This window comes from Kryptolebias marmoratus, linkage group LG14 (genome assembly GCF_001649575.2).
Source record: "Kryptolebias marmoratus isolate JLee-2015 linkage group LG14, ASM164957v2, whole genome shotgun sequence".
Lineage (NCBI taxonomy): Eukaryota > Metazoa > Chordata > Actinopteri > Cyprinodontiformes > Rivulidae > Kryptolebias > Kryptolebias marmoratus.
Window position 1 is genome coordinate 13,584,949 of NC_051443.1, and position 21,249 is coordinate 13,606,197.

At 36.7% G+C, this 21,249-nt stretch overlaps 1 protein-coding gene across 3 annotated transcripts in view; it reads left to right on the forward strand.

Annotated features, from left to right (window-relative positions):
• The window catches only part of ccbe1 (collagen and calcium binding EGF domains 1), a 35,394-nt gene extending 14,658 nt beyond the window's left edge, over window positions 1–20,736 (forward strand). For 2 of the 3 annotated variants that reach the window (XM_017407560.3, XM_037979245.1), the window contains 9 exons: window positions 7,903–7,955; window positions 8,119–8,253; window positions 9,033–9,170; window positions 10,190–10,299; window positions 11,649–11,757; window positions 12,230–12,360; window positions 15,447–15,482; window positions 20,031–20,066; window positions 20,233–20,736. In XM_017407560.3, coding sequence (XP_017263049.1) covers window positions 7,903–7,955; window positions 8,119–8,253; window positions 9,033–9,170; window positions 10,190–10,299; window positions 11,649–11,757; window positions 12,230–12,360; window positions 15,447–15,482; window positions 20,031–20,066; window positions 20,233–20,490 — 1,006 coding nt within the window. In that variant the 3' untranslated portion in view covers window positions 20,491–20,736. The remainder of the gene's footprint in view (window positions 1–7,902; window positions 7,956–8,118; window positions 8,254–9,032; window positions 9,171–10,189; window positions 10,300–11,648; window positions 11,758–12,229; window positions 12,361–15,446; window positions 15,483–20,030; window positions 20,067–20,232) is intronic. The other variant, XM_025004046.2, reaches the window with a different exon arrangement.
• Window positions 20,737–21,249: the final 513 nt, after the last annotated feature.

Below are 21,249 nucleotides of genomic sequence, written 5' to 3' on the forward strand. Positions count from 1 at the left end.
AATGTCAGCTCGCTGTTGTAAATTTGTAGATGTGTGTAAGAAAATCTTAAAGGGCACATAATCTGTCAAAAAGGGATTCTTTTATATTTTTTTGCAGGACTTTAAGTTTCTTTAAAAGAGTTGATCAGCATATTAGAATATTTGTTAGATAAAAGTGAAAATGGGAGTAAACAACATGGCTTTGTTCATATTATAATTTTAACTTCCTTCTGTGGTCTGATTACAAATGCTAGACAGGTTGTTTACATATTTTTTGTAAACTAAACAATGGATGCCATTTTCTTAGTGCTTGTCTAGCTAGTAACCAAAATAGCAAACTTTTTTTGTTTTCATGAATGAATAATTTCATTGACTGGGTTTTTAAAGAACTCACAGCAATGAATTGTGTTGCTTCACATTCACACAGTAAAAAATCTCCCCCCATTTCCCCCCTTTTTTCTCAATTGCCAAGTCTTTCTGTTGTCATTGCGTCAGGGGAGAGGAAATGAAAACAAGAGGGCAAGAATAAATCGCTTTTAAATTAGTGACAATAAATTGAGCGACAAGTTTAAACAACTTCAAGCAAGACGTGAGTTATTTTATCAGGTCCGTGTGTGTGTCTTTAATAGGCAGAGTTCCCATCGCCATTAACCAGTAAGTTATGGTGATGTGCCATGTTAGTGATCAAACAGGACACACTTATTTCCCTGAACACAAAGATATGAACTCAGATAGAAACAGCACCACAAAGATCGGTTAATCTTGAATAAAAGGGAAAAGATTTTATTCAGGTCGCTGTTTGTCTGTTTTTGACTGATGTCCCGGTTCGGCCAAACTTTGAGACTTGCTCCTCTGTCATTTATCACACTTTCATCCAAATATGGATTAATTCTCCTGAGAAAGTCTGTGAAAATTAAACGTTGTTAAAGTTACAGTAAATTCGGTGTTGGTCTCTTGTGACTAGTTAGGAAAAATCCATCTCTTCCCAACAAATGCTTCCAATCGGAAATGAAGCAAGGTCAGACTGAAGCTAAAGACAGATGTAACATGTTGACATTTTTGTGTGTGGAGTTTTTAGCAAGATTCAGTCAAATGATTCATCCATTGGGAAAGAGACTATCACATTTTTATTAGTCTTTTAGTTTTACAGGCTCATAGTTTCTGTGGTATGGATTCCAGTTGGTCTGCAGCGTGTTAGACAGACCTGTTTTAGGAAGCTAAAAGTTCTTCTGCCCCTTGGTGGCCAAGATTGAACATTTAATTTAGAAGTTATTTGCTTTTTACAATAATTCCACAATTAATTACAGAATCGCCAAGCACATGTTAAAACACCATCTCTCTGTCAACTCCCTGTAAATCTAACTGCAGTGTTTTTTTTCTCTATTTTAAAAGGCAAATGTCTATTAAAACAGAGAAAAAGAGGTTTTGTCTAATAAACTGCTTTTGGTCTTTACAGCGTTTTGAGGTTAAAATATTACGTTAAGACACTACAAAGAGCTGTCCCTGCCAGAAAAATATTAAACTTTTATGGCATCTCATAGCAGTTATTTTGTGTTTGCTTTACATGATAATGAAGAGACCTGAAGTAACAATGTTAAAGTTACATCAACACGGGAGGTGGAGGAATGTTGTTGTGTAAGTGTGATAGTGCGGAAATCCGTACCAAAAATCTGACACTTCAGTAAATTATCTAGTATGTAGCAATATTTTTGTTATTCCTGTATTCTTAGTAAATAACCTATTGAGCCTGAAAGTTTTGGCCTTCAGAAGATGCACTCACAGCCCTTTTTGTTTTAAATCGGTAGATGTTTTTTTTTTCTAGATGCAGATTGATAGATGTTAGCTGAGTCTCTGAATGTACGGTAGTTGTGTAAATTTAGCAATATGGTTTGTCTTGACAACTAATTTGTTCAGAAATAATACCTTTTTAATATTGCAAAAGATTAATTCTAATTGTATGTTTTGTGTGTGTGTGTGTTTTTGTTGTTTTTTGGGGGGGTTATCGTTTGCATTTGTTTGTAATAAGAAATCAATGACAACTCAACTCAAATTATCAGTTATTCTGCTTCCCATTTAGTTATGTTACGTATTACTTGTTTGGATGTTATTTTCAAAGTCCTTAATGTCTTATTTAGTTTGAATACTTGTTCATGAACCAACCTTTTCTTTAGGATCAGGAAATCTTTCTTGTTTTAGATTCAGGATCACCGTTTGCAGATTAATTCGTGTCTCAGTTGTTTCTGTGCATTATAATACAACTCCCAGATGGTACCGGCACTGCGGAGCCCAGACAGCAGCTAAACTGTCACTTGAAATTTTAGCTGAAGAGAAAAGTTCAAGCACAAACTGTGAATGTCTTTGGCTCCGAGAAAATGTTTCCTGCTGCTTACCTTCCTCAAAGGACAAGATATTTATTCAGCTGAACAATAAATAACCTCTAAACATTTTCTAAAGGCCACACAGGACATCTTGTTGCTGATTAGACAAACCTACTATCACCTATCAATCATTTCCTGCTTTTCTGACCCTGAAGCATTCATCAGGACCACAGTCAGCAAGCGTTTGCTTCAGCAGCATTAATATTCTACATGTCGGCCATCTTTCATGTCGTTTTGCCTGACTGCTAACTTGCCAGATATATTTCTCCCTTCCTGACATAGTAGGCAAAATTTATCTGGCTCTGGTTTTTGTCAAGATAAGTGGTGCCCTTATGATGTCATATCAGTCCCAGCTGCACAATTTCTGCACAATATGTAGAATTGCGGCACTAATTACTGAGATGAGCTTATTAGGTAAAGATTTGAAGAGCGGTGCTTTTCAGCTGCAGAATCAGCTGAAATGCGTCTACTGCAATTTTCTGAAGACTGTGTTTGGAAATTTTAGTTCAAAGAGTTGGGGGTTAGAGTGACTTAAGCGTCGTGGGTTGTGTCGTGGCTTTAGGTTTGAAAATGGAGGAAGCCGCAGAGCTTTACCTCTGGATGTGCTGAAGAGATTAGAGGCTGGTGAGAGGAAACTGACGAAAACTGATAATTGATTTGGGCAGAGTTAATAATGTTGATAGAGCATCCAATTTGTGCAAACAGAATTAGTAAAGCATGCCCTGCAGGTTTTGCCGAACATTTAAATGAAGCTCATGTCAGACTCTTGGCAGTGAAAAGAGACGACGATGTCTCGGGGACATCCTGGACATGAATGGAAAACATGACACCTCTTCACGGTCATTTTGATGTGGTTCGAATGTTTGGTTCCGACAATGCAGATGGTGTTTATGAGTGGAAAAGAAATGTTTAATATTTTTGAAAGTAAGCCGTGGAATGTGATGAATACGGGTAACAAAGAGAAGAAATGAGATCACAGTTTAAACTCTGGAGGGTTTTGGTTCAGTCAGCCAATATTCGCAGGCCTTTGACACTGTTTAGTCAAATCTCTGGAGAAATTATATTCACATTAAGGAAAATATCACTTTTTCTTTGGCAGTAACTTATTTTGTCAGCGTCAAGTTATTAGTTATTTATTACCAGTCAAATATAGAAAGAGAGGCACGCAGTTAAAAAGAAAGAATGAGTGTATTTAAAGTTTCAAACTGTAAATTATCACTGATCCGTTCATCTTTTGTTACTCAAAAACTTTTTTACTTTTTTCCCCTCAGAAGATTGTTTAGAAGAAAGGAAGAGAACAAAAAAAGCAACAAACCTTCAAAGCTTTTAATATACTCTCTTTTTTTTCTAAGGTTTTTATTTGTTAGCTCTTTTCATTCAACAAACCATCACTACAAGCCTGTCAAGCTTTTCAACAAAAACATTAATGTTAGGTGTTACAGACTGCCTTTTGGGTTTATACTATTAGAACTATTTACTTTTGTTTACAAGTTTATTAATTCACTGCTAAGCTTCATTTTAATTTTAATATAGAGATCAAAGTTTTAAAAGTACTTTTGAAAGTGTTTTATTACAGTGAAAGGAGAAGCAATGCAAGCACCTACTGATTTACTTAGCTGTCATTCATGTTGAAGCCTGCCAACCCTACTGATCTATAGAGTTTCCAGTTATTTAGTGCAGCCAAAATAATAAAATGTAGCTGTAATTAACTGATGACTTTTATGTCTCTTTCTTTTCTGTCAAGCCGAGTAAATCTTAGCATCAAAGTCTTGTCCTCGCTGCTGCAAAATAACATCTTCTCAAGTGTGGAATGCAGACATGTTATTGTATATCGATGGCAGCAATGCTAGACAAATAAGCCTCCATGCAGGCTGCTTGTGTTGTCTCTCACAGCTGTGTGTGTGTGTGTATGTGTGTGTGTGTGATCCTTTAGCATTAGGATGCTTAGACAGAATAACATGCTTGGTCCTAATAAAAAAGAATGGCTACTATGAGGATGTTGGCATTCAGGTCCTTTCTGATTTTTTTTTATTTGTTTGTTTGTTTTAAATGAATTGTGCCAGCAGGATTTAGTGTGTTCTGTTTGAAGACAAAGCCAGACAAGGCTGGTTCACCATGTTGGTTTGGAGGAGGGCCTGTGTTTATAAGGTGATTAGAGTGCTTATGCTTCACCCCGGGTGACTGAGGTCAGACTAGTTTAGGTCTAGATTTCAAGGGGCCCTTGTAAAATGATACGGGTTACTGGCAAAATGAAATAACTTTTGTTCGGGGGAAGAAAAAAAAAAAAGGCACAGGTGGCAAAACAAGCCAATTTTCTGTGATGTTGTGATGACTGAACAAGTGCGGAGCGGCCTTTGTCTGACAGCAAATGTCAATCACAACATGCCGGTCTTGAATGTGCAGATCTGTGACCCTGCAAACTCCGCTCATTGATATTCTTGTGGAAAAGTGTCATGAACGCTTTTGGGAAATCTTTCCCCCTTTGTTCTTTCACTTGTGAATATAAATGAAATCCACATGTGTTTTGAATTTGTTCGAAGCTGACAACAAGCTTACAGATGATTGTACTTTTAGCTATTGTTAGTAAAGGTCCTGGGGGCTCTGTGTGACACTGGTTAGTGGGATTACGTGTTGTGTACTGACAGTCATGAAATGCTTCGTCTGTAATTGCTCAGGCACAATATTTGCCTTCTCAAAGTTGGTCACTGTGAAGAGAGATTTAGATTTGAGCAGTTTCTGCTGAACAGATTGTGTGAGAGCGTTGAACCCAGTAAACATTTGTCAAGTCTCTCTGACCTTCAACAATAGATACATTTTTTAACTCTAGCATAAATCTTGAAGGTGTTTGGGTGTTTTTATAGATTTAGTGCAATGAACTTCGTCTAGTTATAAATCAGCCCTTGTCTTTAACGGGCATGTTGTTTTAAGCATTAAATAGATCACCTTTTCCCATCTCATTACTTTTCAGGTTATCCCATCCACATATATATTTCTTTATTATAAAAGATAAACAAAAAATAATAGGAAATCAACCAGATAGTACTGTAAATGTACTTAAATAGTGCTTTAAAAAGGAACCAAGTATATTTAGGGTTCTTTGTGTAATACCATAATGAGAGACAGAACAATAGGAGTTTTATAGATTTAATAAGTATTTCCCTGACTGCTATTTTATTAAAGACACAGTCCAACAAAAACTAACTTTAACACAGATTTGGATCCAGTTTCCATGAGATGCTGTTGCCTCTTTCCTGATCTTTTCGAAACAGACAGACATGTTTGTTTTCCTCTGATTTTTCAGCTCGCTCTGTTTATCTTTGCTAAGTTGGTTATTTGCTGAGAGCGCTGTTCGTTCCTCGTGAAAGTATTACCGTGACAAATATTGGATCACACATCAAACCATGTGCAGATCAACTTTAGGTGGTCCACGTATACTGTAACATTCAAACATTAATCTTCGTCTTATCAAATTAGTCCAGCCACATATTCATGTCCATTCCTTTGAGTCTCAGCTTTCACTTTTAATGTTTGCACGCAGTTTTATATCATCTGTTGTTATCATTTGATATTTGTTACTTTCACTCAGAACAGATGTGTAAGTTTTCAAAAATGTAGCATACTTTTCTGACTACGATATTGCCTTATTTTAAAAAAAAATCTAATTTTGATATATTTTCTGAAAATACCAATGACTCATTCGCAGATCTTTCTTCTTGACATCCAAGTAATTTGTGTAATTCACAGTGTTAAAAAAATATATATATTTCTTTTTTGGCTGCTTATGAAACTTTTGTACAGCCAGCAGCAGATCTGTAAAGGTGGTGTACAAGTTTGAAATGTAAATTCTAAATTAATTAGGTGACATGTTAATTTTTTTCTTTAATTAACATGAAAGTTATAAACATTGTTTACAAGTAAAAGCAATGCAGAAGTTCTTTATTAAAACTTTAAGAATTGTAAAGTGTTGGCCCGAGACAATAAATCTGCATAACTAATAATCCAACTGTTTAAATTTACACAAGCGTAAGCAGTTTATAAGAACTCAGTGTCTGAAGCTCTCCTGAGAGGCGATCGCCCCTCTTTGATAGCCTCTCCAGTTGTGGTATCAAGTGACACTAAAATGGGATTGTTTGAGGGTGATTTTCTTTGGCAGGACACTTGAGCAATGAAGACGGTCCTTGTTGCTCCTCTTGGGATTGTCAGTTTTCTGTCAAGTGAGTGAATAAGTGCTTGATTTCAGAATATTTTGTAGTCATAAAAATGCATATAATACAGACTATGGAACTGCAGAGGTGCAGAGTCTTTGATCTACTTTGTTTTACTGGAAATATTGTTCTATGACAGTGACATTTCCAATTTTTTAGGTGATAATTTAGCTGGTAATTTCATGTAAGTGGAAGGAGCAAAGAAGAGAAATGTAATTGTAATAAAATGAAAAGATAAAGTCGGCATTAATCTCTTTGAAAAGTACTCTAATGTATGATCAATTAGGTCTTTTATGTGAGATCTTTTAAACGTCTATCCAAAGTTTGCCAGCTTAACTGCCTAGAAATAACATGTTCTGCTTCACTTATATTTCATTTAATTACTCCTATTATCCACTTATTGCCTTGTGTATCTTCTCTTTTACAAAGGTATAATAAATGCCTTAGACTTTTTCTGTAGAGCCACCATGTGGTTAACATGTGTTGCTGTGAGTGAAATATAGATTTTATTCCCCCTTAAGGTAAAAAAGTTACACCAAGTTTTTTTTTTAAGCACCAATGTCAGGTCAGCATTTTAAGTACAGCAGTCAAACGCTAACACAACTCCATGTGCTCAGCTAATACATTAAACTTACATGGTCTCCAAAGTGACAACCGAGAGTCATGTTTTCCGAAATTGTGGAAATAAAGCGTTTGAGTGCCGCTGAGCGTAGCAGGAAAAGACATAATGTGGAATGGACCTATCATCATAACCGCTGCAGAGTAAAAGCTGTGAAGCATTACAGTGTAATCAAACAGTGTGACTGCTTTATATTTTTATGACTTCACGGTGCGAGTGGACAGTTCCTGTGTGAAATCAACACCTGGTAGCACTTTTCTCCAAAGTGTGAGCACATAATTATTGATAATCTTAAAAAAGGCGTGATTCGTGATTATAAAATATTGCACAAATTGTTTTTATGAACATAGTGTACAGAAAACTAAATATATGGGTTAAATTAGAAAATAAGAAAATTGAAAAATATTACACCACACATTCAGAAAAAAGCATTTTACGTGTGATTACAGTTCACTTTTTGAAACTCTTCGGTGGATTCAAAGTCGACAACCAACATTAAAGAATAAAACTGTTTAAATGATAGAAAAATGCAACAAAAACAAAGTCGGCTTGGCGGAGGATTTGAACTGTAATTCAACAAGAATCATCAGACGTGATTCAGAAACAAGAACTCAGGCAACAAGTTGCGTCAGGACATGGTGTTAGGTCATGTTTGTTTTTATAATGTTTCCCAACGAAGGAAATTATGACTCAGTGTTTTTGTCAATTTGATGATTTACAGAAAGCAATGCTGCAGGGGCTTCAAGTTTGTGATGGGCCACTGCATTCCTGAAGGTAGGAGAAACGTTTGGATGTGACGCGTGTGTGTTTGGGAATATTTTGTGAGGCTCGCACTAAATGTCTCAGAGGTTTTTGGGGTTTAGCAACATGTGCTCATACTTAACTTCACTGAGATACTGTAGATATGACATTGTTTCCTGTTTTTCTTATTTTATAGACTACGACGTGTGTGCCGCCGCCCCCTGTGAGCAGCAGTGTACTGACCATTTTGGTCGAGTGGTGTGCACCTGTTACCCTGGTTACCGTTTTGACCGTGAGCGCCATAGAAACCGCGAGAAGCCTTACTGTCTGGGTGAGACCTGGTAGAAACATCAGCAAAATGAAACAACTATATATAATTTGTTTTATATCTGACTACTGCATACAATGTTTACATTAGTCTTTTTTCTTACAAAACAGAGAATGACATAAAGCCTTTGAAATTTCCAGTAAAACTGGACAGGTTTATTTTTTTGTTTGTTTATAAAACTGATGAGTCTTGACATAGATACTGTAAACGAAGGAGATTACACATGTTCTGGTTTCAATATAACATTTATTGCTGCTTCAGAATCAATATGGTTAATGTGTTGCTTGAATACTTGAGTGTTTACCCCTGTACTTGATGAGTAAACTCAACATTTATATATGAACAATTTTTAGACATCACATGTGTTTGAAATGTGAATTTCATAGGATGTTTTATGTCAAACATGTGCTCCAATAAGTGTTTTTTTTAGTTTATGCAGCAAAGTAAAAGTGGCCAAAATTGTAATAATTTAAGTTCTCCGAACACATAGTTTGTATGTATGTCTGAAAAAGCACCAGATTTCAAACTTGTAGAAAGGCTATATGTCAAGTATTTTTCATGTTTAGATTTTTTTTTATTTAAAAACATGAAGATCATAATTTCTTCCCTACATTCATCTATAAAAATCTACTTTAAAATCATTTTTGTCATGTTTTCTCTCTTCATCTTGTGTTTTTTTATTATTACATGCATGTTAAAGTGGACCTAATGTGCTGCAATAAAAGTAAGTTGTTTTATTTTTTTTCTGGTTGTCTTTCTATTTTTTTCTCTCCAACACTTAGACATTGACGAATGTGCAGATAAAAACGCGAGTGCGTGCTCTCAGATCTGCATCAACACTGCAGGGAGCTTTAGGTGTGAGTGTGAGAAAGGCTATTTCCTGGAAGAAGATGGAAAAACGTGCACCAAGGGGGAGAGAGGTGAGCTTAGACGTTTTCTTTTAAGGGGCGCATGGAAAAGTGACGTGGTGATGACTATACTGTGTGAATGGTGTGTTAGAAAGAACAAATAAAAATGATTGGAGCGGCACTACGAACAGAGTCACCTGGTTATCATTAGACAGTCCTGTCTCTTGTGCATGTCAGAACAGTTCAAACATAGTGCTGCCACTGCGACTCCTCGTCTTCTCTGGTTTGCTGGACTCATGTGAAGAAAACACAAATGGGCCGGCCGATAAAAACATCTTTCTGACCCAGATTGAGTTGCTAGTGAAGCAGTGAGGGGTTGCAGATTTGTTACTTCCTCCCATGAGAGCATCTTCCGTTGCTATAAGATTTCATATGGAGACTGGAGAGTGAGAAACTGCTGTGTTTTTTGTGATTTTCCGTTTGAATGACAAATTTGAGATTCTTGAGTTCAGGTCTGATTAGTAAGCCTGATTGGAAGACAGCTGCCTCTCCGATTTTTTCTTTGATTTCAGGAAAATCAGAATTCAAATAGCTACAAGGATTAGAGTCAGTAATACTCACATGAACATGCTGCTGCAATCAAGTTTATTTATACCAAATCACTTATTAACAGATACTTGGATGAGAGAACTCTTAATATTCAGTGACACACATTTATTGGTCTGATTGTTTTGTTCTGTTTGAGATGTCTTTTATTTTTATGATTGTCCTCCTTTTGCTTTCTCTTTTGCTGTATTTAATTTGAGTGGTTTGACGTTTTTGCAGAGTTGCAGCAATGAAGAAGCTGCAGGCATTAGTGCAAAACTGAAACTCTGCCTCTTATTCTTAACCCAGGATTGTCACAGTTTAGATGACTATTAAATTTGTCCATAGATATAAGAGCAGCTCCATCCAAAGTGGGACGGATGCCATCGCTTCTATTCAGACCACATTTTCTCAGATCGGTTTCCCATTATCTAAGTTAACCTCATGTCAATTTTCTGAACATTTTCCAGTAATTTGTGTGACATAAGCATTTTTCCATTTCCCAGCAGTCCATCTCCACGAGAAGTGTGATAATTTAATGAATGCTGGAACTTGCTCAGCCACATGCGAAGATTTCCTCCAGATCAAGAAGACAGTCCTGCAGCTAAAGCAGAAGGTATGACAATTCAGAAAAGCCAAACTTTCTTTTTGCCCTATAAAAAGAAATTGAAACCTCTGTCTTCTCTGAACCGCTTTCATATGAAACCTGTACTTTTTCTTATATGATTTGTTACATAAGAACCAAGCCAAAAAGCCCTTTTAAGTACAAGACTTGCCTTTTTGATTTAGTTGAATCCACAAAACTATTACTTTTCTTTATCACTTCCTATTGCTCAAGCTTTATGTTCAGGAGCCCATGCCTGACAGTATTTCAGAAACAAGAGCAGGTACATTTTTACAACTATCAAGGGGTATATTAATGTAGTTTAAAACCTAATAAAAAAGAAGACGAAAAAAATTCCCCCCATCTCACAGGCAGATTGTTTTATTCCTCATACATGTGAATTGGAGGGAAGTTAATGTAACGTTCAGCATTAGAGTTTCATGTCCACCTGTGGAATCACCACCTATCTGTCAGTATTGCCACTCAGCACCCTCCACTGCAACATTTGATCTATTGCTTCCAGCTGTGTGGCATCAGGGCTCCCAGACGCCACACGATGTGTATACATAGTTCAGCATATATGAAGAAAACAACATGAAAATGTCATGTTTGCTAATTATTACACAATTTTACAGTATTACTGAAAGTATTTGTTCATGTATTAACTATCAGTGGGAAGTTAAAATGAATTTTAGAACATTTAGTTCAATCACTGATTCAAAGGTCACAGTGTTGCCTTTTTTTTTTACTAATCAGCAGGTGAACCAGAACTTTACTCAGACTGTATGAAGTGAGTGAATAAAATGTCTTAATCAGGAAAGCTGTACAAGTATGTGTGAATTTAAGTGTCTGTCCATGTCCTAATCATAAACACATCTAAGCATTTTACATATTTCCCACTTGGACTGCAAAATCTACAAGGTGTTACACAGATCGGAGATAACTAAATCCATTTGGCACACAGAGTAGAAGCTCTCCAGGTCACACTCAATATTGCACATGGGTTTCCTGGCTTCCATCTGGTGTGGTTATGGTTTGTTATGTGGTGCAGCAATGAGGTCAGCTTTCATCTTTGGCAGGGTATATAATTTTAGCATAATTTTACATGATGTTAGCTCTCTGGTGTGTAATTTTCCTGTCATGTTTGACAGTGCAGACTTTTATGAATCATTTTATGTAAAACATTTTAAGAACCAATTGATAAAATTCCACAGTTACATATTTTTTGTTTTACATCAGTTCAAAGGGACAAAAAAATAAAGCACCTTATTCAGTTCTTTTTGGGTGGGCTATTATACATCCATTTATTCAACCATTGCTGTTTTTCATAGTCTTCTTTATTGTTCTGTGTTTTTTTGAAGATGGCCTTACTGTCAAATAGTGCTGACGTCCCTGTGCAAATGACCAGTGAGAAAACCTTGACATCATCTGTATTTTTACCAGGGCCTCCAGGTTCCCCTGGACTTCCAGGTAAGACGTGTAAACTAAGAAATAATAGAGTTATACCGTATTCTTTATGAGGAACCTTCATGCAGGATTTCGGTATGAAGCAACACTGATCAACAACCATGAAGGGATGTGTTAAGATTTAGCTGTATTGTGAATGTCAAGCATTAAAATGCATCATGTTCCTACTGCAGGGCATCTGAAGTAGCCAGATCATAAAGGTTATCGCAGTTTATTATAAAAGGAACATTGATATCTGAACCAAATGATAGATATCGAGACATATTTCTAAAATCACAAATTCCCCACTTTTAGGAACACTGCTGGAAATCAAGAAGTCTACCTTACCAGTCAAATTTATGTAGTCATGACTCTTTATAAATGTTAAAATGTTACCATTTACACTATGCTTCTAAAAAGCACTGTTCTGCTAAATGTGTTTTATTTCTGTCCTTTCTGTAAAGTTGTTACTTATATTAGACTGTCTTTGTTTTAGGAGAAACAGGACCTGTGGGCCCTCAAGGAGTAATAGGACCCCCTGGTACGCCTGGTCCCAGGGGTTTGATGGGACCCATTGGACCCACACCAGACCTGCACCACATCAAGCGAGGCCCCCGAGGACCTGTGGTCAGTAATATATGCTTTCTTTTACACAGAGTTAATCACTGAGCTTAATCAAAACTGCTATTTTGACAGTAAAAGCCCTGGTTGCTTGTTCATGCTAAATGTAATAGATATTTCTTCTTAGTATTTACAGTACATATGGTTTCATTTGTTATATTTATTGTCTATTAACACAGGCTTGCAGTTGGAAAATTGCATACATTTATCATGGACATGATTGTTATGTTAGGTTCAATGTTAGGTTTTTATTAGGTTGTTTTTTTTCAAAGACTTGTTTAACTTTAGAACCAGTTCTGGACTGGATTGTTTTTGCACAGTCAGAGAGCCACCACAGAAATATGTCAATACTTCACTTTAAACATCTTTGATGTATTTTGAAGTTTTGTAGAGGACAGCAACACAGGGACATAGTTTATCTTCAAAGACTGCAGCATCTATGGGATTTTTCCTGCAACCCACTGTCCTACTATCACTATTCTTACTATCCCTTGCTTTGTCTAGTAGCATTGTCGTGGGTCTCTTCACTTCATCTTCCATGTTTGTTGTGGGAAAATTGTCTTTTTATTTTCTTCTTCAAATTTTATTTATACCTTTATAAATGCTTCAAAAGTAAACAAGACATCTAAAAAGCATTTAATCTGATTGTAGGGGTGGTACTATAAAGCAGAATTTGGTCCTGGTGAGATGTCTCTGGGCTGGAAACAAGTGCAGTTCATAATGTCATTGTTGCATCAAGACAAGTCAAATTTCCAGTTTTAAAGTCACACTATCGGTCTTTTGAAACATTACGTTGTTGGAAAGTAAGAGGAAAACAAGCACATGTTCTTCCATTTTTGCTTTGACATTAGTTTTAAAAAAATGTTTTAATTGTTTTCTTTTGGGTTAAGCAGACTAAAAGAAGGACTGGCTTTAGCATATCCTCCTTAACCATCTCCTGATAAAAACAGCTCATTGTTCAGCAGATGAGTAGCTGCTGCTGTAGCACAAGTTGTCCTCCCCCAAAGTGAGTGTGGTGGTCAAATTAAAAGTATTTCTAATTGAGGCTTCCGACCACAGGAACCACGTTGGTGGAAAAGGCCTCTCTTTGACGGAGTTGTCCATTCAATTACATTTACGGGTTTCCTGGCACAAGCCAAACTTCTGAGCACAGTTCACTTATTTTAGATGCAGTTAAAGTCAAAAACATCATGTTTAGTCTGTTTAGTCCATTCAACAACTGGTTCTCTTGTGTGTTTGAGGTCATTGTCCTGTTGGGACCTTCTGGTTGTGTTTTATCTGTCTAGCTTGTGGTTTGAGGTTATACTGGAAAGTTTTGAGGTGGTCTTCACTGGGCAATATGACTCCAGAACATGATGCTACCTCTGCTACATTTAGGTATTCAGTGCAATGTTCTTGGTGTTAAATGGTTCAGTTGTACCTCTCCATACACACTTCTAATCATTGTGGCTAGACAGCTACATTTTTGGCTCATCTAGCCATAAAACATTCCCCCGTTGGTCGGCTGGAGACTGTAGTTGAGGTTAAAGGTGTTGATTTTGGAGCAGAGGCTTCTCTGTTTTATAGCATATGGTAATATAAAACTTATTGGTCTATAGACGACACCAGTGTTCCAGCAGCTTCCAGTTCACACCATGATGTTTATAGGTTGTTCCTGATCATTCAAGCCTATTTCCTCTCAGCTGAGGGTGCACTTTTGGTCTTCTTCTAGACTGTGACAAAGCGGTTACACATCTTTAATAACTGTAAAATCAATACAGCCCTGCTGCCCTTTAAAAAGACCAGTTCTCAGAAAACATTTAAAGCCCAGTATTGTCATAACCTTAATTTCCATGCATAAAATGTTCCATTTGTAAGTATAAATTATCAATATAAATTATTAGCCTATGAATAATGGAATCTTCAGCACTCAGTTCTCCTACACAAATATCTTGGCATTTGTTTTCAGCTCAGTTTCAGCTCAGTCTCAAAGCAGAACAGGTAAATTATTCAAAGGAGTGATCTGGAATTTTTTTTCTTCACTTTATTTTACTTTCATTGCAGATTGTAAAGGCTTCTTGGTTTTTACCAAAAGCATTCAAATAATTTAGTAATCCTGCTTCGTGAGACAGGCCCGGGGAGGGAAAGAAAACACACCATCATTTTTGACTCTCATTTTTATAAGGTCGGAAAGGATGACACATGGTGATGGTAATAACAACAGAGGGAACTAAATCCATTTACAGCTTTAGTTGTTTTCTTTGGCTCGCAGCATTTTTATGTAGCACTCAGTCTTGCTTGTGAGTGTGAACCCTCTGTGTTGAGGTGTGGGACCTGAATCAAGAATGTGCAAGATATTGCCATTGGGATATGGTTGTACTTTTTAAAGCTCCTGTGTTTATGCAATCTCATCTTTGGTAAATCGGACTATCAACACCTGCAATCAGTCATATCACGAGCTGCAAAAAGCCAAACATGAAGTCAGGAACTGTGTTTTCACAGGAGAAAGTAATCTATTGTTTTCTAAGTACAACTGAAAGTATGCATGTGTGTGTTTATGAACTGTGGATGTATGTTTCAATTCACAGCTCCTTACATCTATACAGTTGTTCAGTTTATGTGCTGCTGTAGTGAGACTAAGATGACATTGCTCACTTGTGAAGTTTGACCATCAGGTCACATGTGTTTGTCTTTATGCGAGGACTTTAGAAATGATTAGTGTGACTCAAAGGTGCTGTAGTTATCTGATTATTGGAAATGCTCCCTTTACAATGTGTTCACCAGGCTTTGAAGATGATTAGCCCAAAACATGTCATTAAAGCTGTGTCTGAAATTGATCTGAAGTCCCCCAGGAAAACCCTGGAGTCCACCACATCTTAGTTATTCTGTTTTGGTGGAGCATGAAGAAGATTCAAATTCTGTAGTTAGAGAAAAAGATGTTTTTTTTTGTTGAAATGATGAAATAATCAATAACACATTAGGTCATTTTTTTGCATGTGAGGTTAGGAAGTGTCACACCTTTAGACTAGAGTCACCTCCAGAAACCAAAAATGTGAGCATATATGAATTACAGTTTTCATTTAGTTTTTATTATTAATTTTTTTACACTACAGGGACCTCCAGGAGCACCAGGGAGGAATGGTTTGAAGGTAAGGTCAGATGCTCTGTTTCTGTCCAGTACTGTCCTTTTTGTGCATTTTCTCATATCTTTTTTTGTCAGTAGGCATCCTGATCTGCATGAGTTAATCCTTCTTGCTAACTAACCCTTTTAAGCAGCATAAACACTATTTGCCAATACACGTTTACTTCTGCCCTCTTCTGTAACATCATTATACGTCAATCAAGAAAATAAACCTTAACAAGTTTAGACTTTGTAAAGAAATTCCCAGCAGTTTATTGGGAATTTCAGATTTTTAGATTTATACGTGGTGAAAATCATAAAACAGGTGACGGCATGCTTGAAAATTCTCACCTAAAGGCTGTACAGGCAAACTTTTCCTGCCAATGACTTGTTATATTACTTATTTGCAAGTTTCTACAAGAAGATCAACAAAAACCGGTGTATCTTAAACAACTTGGGTCAAGAAAATTAGCTCAAAAGTGCAGGGTCCAATTTTTGACTAGCCTTGTTTGTGGTATGTCTGTTTTATTTTTATTTTTTAAATTTCTGTTGTCATAAATAAATGGCATCTACAATGGTATTTTATTTTTCTGTAACGTTAAACAATTTTTCACTAATTTTCTTCTGAATTTGTTGCGTCTTGTCAGTCACAGAACATAAATATTAAATATCAACAAAAAGACAAGTGCTAAATAAGAGACTAAACTATAAATAACTAAAATGAGACTTTTGAGCTTGCAAGAAAGAGAACACCCAAAATAAAAATATTGTTAAGACAAAATTTATTTTACTTTCATTTGAGAGTGAATACAGACCTGCAGCTTTGTCCTGCTTTTATTGCAAAATGACTTGACAGAAAACTGACTTTACGACAGTGGTAGATACTGCTAATCTCACTGAAGCCAAGATTTAGGCAGACACATGTGAACCTTTCATGAAACGGTGCAGCATTTTAACATTTTCTTACAGTGAATCACTACATTGACCTTTTGAGCTAGGCAACAACGGATTCTTGTATCAGATGATGTACAAAGTATCAAACCATTTAATACTCTGATGGATGAGCTTGCTGACTGGTTGTGGCCCAAGTACCACCAGCTGATGATCACTTCTTCCTACCACTGTGTGTTTTAAATGAGGCCTTCTCCACTGATCATTCTGCTTTTCTCCTGCAATAAACTTTCTTTCTCATCCTAAGATAAAAATAAACTAGTTTTCAGCTACCTGTCAGTAGTTGAAACAATCTACTCACGTTTTCCTGATCACTGGTATGTAGAGTCTGAACACCTTGAGGTAGTGATGGCAGTCTGGAGTATCACAGACTTTGTGACAAGTTTTTTTTAGATTGGCTAGAGGAAGGTGTTGACCATTTTTCAAATAGTTGTGAAAAATTTATTGTTTTTCCTCCCTGTTTAGTAACTATTAAAAATGAAGCTCCAGCAGATGGTTAAATCTTAAATAAATGAGGTACAATGCAGATTACATTCTTGTTTTTTTATAGTCTCACCCTTACCTACTCTCTGAAATGTGTGATATCTATTAACTGAAAAATATGGCAGCTGATGTCAAGAAAAATGAAAGAGACATCGTTCTGGATATCACATATATGCATTTTGGTCTTTTCAGTTTTCTGCAGTGTGTTTAAATTAGCTGCAGCTGAGTCTGATAATGGTCTGCTCTTATTCACATGAGCAACACGGATTACACACTTTACCCAAACTAAGAAACTGAAAAGTGTCGAGCTGACACTTTTTTCCAAGTGAAAAAAAAAGTACAAACAATACTTGTATCTATACAAACTACAAACCAACAATCTTTATAAACTAAAATGTAGCTTTCTGTTTGTTTTTGATTCGACCTGTTGGAATGATTGTTGTGTTAGTGTTGCAGTGAGTAAAGGTTGGTTTCTTTACTTTTAATTTTAAAATAAAACTGAAGTCTCCTCCTTTTGTAGGATGACAGACTGAATTTAGTCTGAGAGGCAGTTCAGGCAACTAATAGAAACATAATCAGGCCTTAAAGTGACAAGAAAACTGTAAGACTTTAAGATGATCCAGAAACTCTGAATATAAAAGCCCAGGAGATTCTCCTCATGTCTACGCTGTTAGATCTCCTAACACTGTTTGCTTGTCTTTTTGAAAAGAGCGTATGGAAAGACTTATAGGTGCATCTGCCTTATTGACACAGTACCTTGGTTTTCTTTCAGTGCAACTGGGATGTTTGTGTGGATAGATTGGAGGATGATGGTAATCTGCCTCACTGAGTAACAAATCCAAGCCATCTGCCAAAACACTGGCAGCCTCGGTGTGACCCTGAGCCTGACTCGCAGTTTCAACACCCAGAAACTTGTGCACCACTTCAAATTAACAAGTTACATCCATACCTAAACAGGTTACAGCACCGAGTTAGGGATGTTTATTAGGGGACTCTTTTACACGGGAGAATGTAAAGTTGTTTTAGTGTCTTGCTGGAATTAAAAGGAAAAACAGATTAGTACAAACTTCCTGTAACTACTGTTCTGGTTGGAGGTTTTCTTACACTCATCTCAGGCATGAATGTGATGCCAATATTTGGCTTTGAATAGTTTTTGTTTGTTTGTTAAATGGTCTATTTCTCAAATGGAACATTTTATTTGCGATTTTCCCCAGTTTAAATCCTTTCTCGAGATTATTTTTGAAATTTCTGGGACGTGCTTTGGCTGAAATGCTGCAAAATTACTGTAGCGTCACCCTTTTCAACCAGATCTTCACAGCTCTGTTCATAGCAGCTGCTTTAAGGAGATAAAGTAAGCCGTTTGACTCCAGGTTCCTCCACTTCAGCATGTGCCTCTTTTCAGTTTAGTTGTACAACTTGCACATGGAAATGCAAATGTAAACTTTGACACAAATCACACTCCGTAACTCTTGAAGCACATCGTCACAGTGTTAGTGAGCTCACAGGATTTATTCTGAGAGCTCATACTAGTAGCTCACACAGCAAATCATGCACATAATACAATAAAGTACTGAAAGAAAATATCTTGATTAGCTTTTTTTTTCCTCAAGTACTTATTTTCTTTATCTGCAGTAGTAGCCATGAAGTCACGGGCAATTAATCTGGTCCCTCAAAGAAAACCAGGAAGAAATGGAGTTCACTAATCTGTTTTACACATTATTCTGAACTAATATTTCAACATCTACATCATATCATCTGCTCTAGAGTCAACTTCAAAATCTTATTGCAGGTCATGCATTGCACTGTTGTTGAAACACTCAGCAAGTACAAACACTGAAGAGACCTAGTGAAAAATAACCCCACTAAGCCATAAATCTGTCATAAACTGCTGGAAGCCTAATGTGACCGTCTACAGCTGAAGGCTTTTTATTTTTACTCATCATGAACTAATTCAATAAAGACCCTGCTCCAGAAGAAGTTCACATCTGACCATCTGGAGGAACATTTATGATCAGATGAGATAAATAATTGAGTTGTTTAGCCCCACTGGTATGTTTAAGGAGTAAAAGTAAGTCTTTAAGTGCCAGTAGTATAACCCCATACAAACCTTTAAGCATGGTAGTGGAAGTATCATGCTCTTGAGGTGATTTTATGCATACAGAACAGGTAGATTGCTCAAAGTGGGTGGTGTAAAAACACAGTAAAAGACTGTAGCACTAAGAATAAATTCAGACCATAAAAAAAAAAAAAAAAATACATGTAATTTGTACGCAATTCTGTGTCCAACAGAAGAAAACCCCTTAAAGGTAATTAAAACCTGCTTGTGTGATGGATAAGGCAGGCTAACATTAGGCTTTTGGACTTGTTACTAATTTGTGGATTATGCCTGAACGTCAGATATCTGTTAAAAATCATAAAGCAAAGTTAAATATTGCCATTTGTACAACCAGAGAGATCATGTATCCAACTAGAAGTGTGTTGATGGCAAATAGTCAACATGCAGTTTGCTGAGTGACATGTAAACTTGATATTAAAAACACTGACTTCAGAAAACCTATCATAAATTAAAATGTTCTCTACAATGTTGGGTTTTTGTTCTTTTTTTATACAGTAGATATAAAAAGAAATGTCTATTATGAGTGCTTTAAGTGTAAACTTTGTTTTAGAGCTGTATGCAGAGGAAGCAATCAACCCACTTAGCTTTTGATTGATACGAAGGCAACAACTTGTTTGGTTCTCCTAAAGTTTAAGGTTTGTATTTGTTTCAAATATAAACTGGAGTTTCTCACAGCCTTGTCCTCAAACTGTTTCTCTGCAGTAGAACTGGTTAATAGAAGTATTCACAGCATTTAAACACTGTCACACAACTTGTTTTCTTAACAAATTAACTGGTTTTACTCTGTCACTAATACAGAAATTAACATTATCTAATACCAAGTTTCTTTAAAACCATGCTTGTTTTTTTGTCTTGTTATTAGTTTTGCAGTGTTTGTGGTTACTTTCATTTAGAGATTTGCTCTCTCTCACACATCCTCCAGCTCCCTGAAAAGCTTCCTAAATTAAAGATTATCACTTTTTCTCATGCCTCCTCCCCTCCTCTACTGTAATTCATCTTAACTAAATATTTGTTTTCTTTCCTCAGGGGGACAGAGGAGCTCCAGGCGCTGTTGGACCACCAGTAAGAATAAAGCTATCTGTGCCATGCTGTTGTAACATGTTGCTTTACCTAAACCATTATAGTCAAACGAAAGCAGGCTGTAAATCAGCCAGCTGAAGACTTTAACAAGACATTTGACAGTGAGACAGTGACTGAAAAGCTTTTATTTTTTGTATTTAACCTATAGGGTCCCCCGGGCTCCTTCGACTTCCTGCTTCTGCTGATGGCAGACATCCGCAACGACATAGCTGAACTGCAGAGCAAGGTGTACGGCCGGCCAGTGCACTCTCCAGAGGACTTCCCCGCCGCCCCCGACAGCTGGAGGGACACTCAGGACAACGGGGACACGGGCTCGGGAGACGAATATAAAGAACCTCCGCCTCAAATGGGCAGAGCGTCCAGGAGGAGCAGGAAGAGAAAACCAGCCCGGAACAGAACAAACTGAACAGACTCGATTGGGCGAAAGCTCGCTTTAAACACGCTCTTAGGTGTAAATATTCAAGTTGTTTTTTATTTAACTGAACTTTAATTGTATGCGTTTTTATCACAGATGCTTTATTTTTATATGGGACACAAGATTTTGCCTGTTTTTGACCAAATGTGATCAGACCGTGCCAGTACGTGTATTTTTAATCAATTTTAAAAACCCTTAGTTTTCCAGAGTACATTAAACAAGTTTCTCATCAGTTAATATTGACTCATTTTTTATGACATTGTTATTATTTATTTCACATAAACTGTATAAGAAACTGAACTCCTTCAAATCAAAGCATTTTATTCACACACTAATAAACCTAAAATATTTTAATTTTATTTGATAAAGCAGCACTTCCGCTGCGCTGGAACTTGTTGCTGTGACTCATTTCTCTGCCAACTCATTTGTTCTCGTGGGGCGTCACCACCCTGATGAATAATTACTCACGTTGAACACAGTGTCAGATGACTTTTGAAGATTTGGCCACTTATTTTTTTAATAAAATGCTTACTGTGAGACTGGCAACTAACGGTCCAGACTAACTTTTTAGGCCTTCCAGTTTTGCTGCATTTATGATCTGTTTAAGGCTGCTATTTTGAAAGTTGTTTTGCCTCGATTCTCCACCAGAGGGAGACATCGCATCGCTTCACTATAAAAGCAGGAGTTTTATCAGTCTGCTGCTCTGGAGCTTACAGGTGTGTGTTAACACAATGCCAAGAAGGAAATACA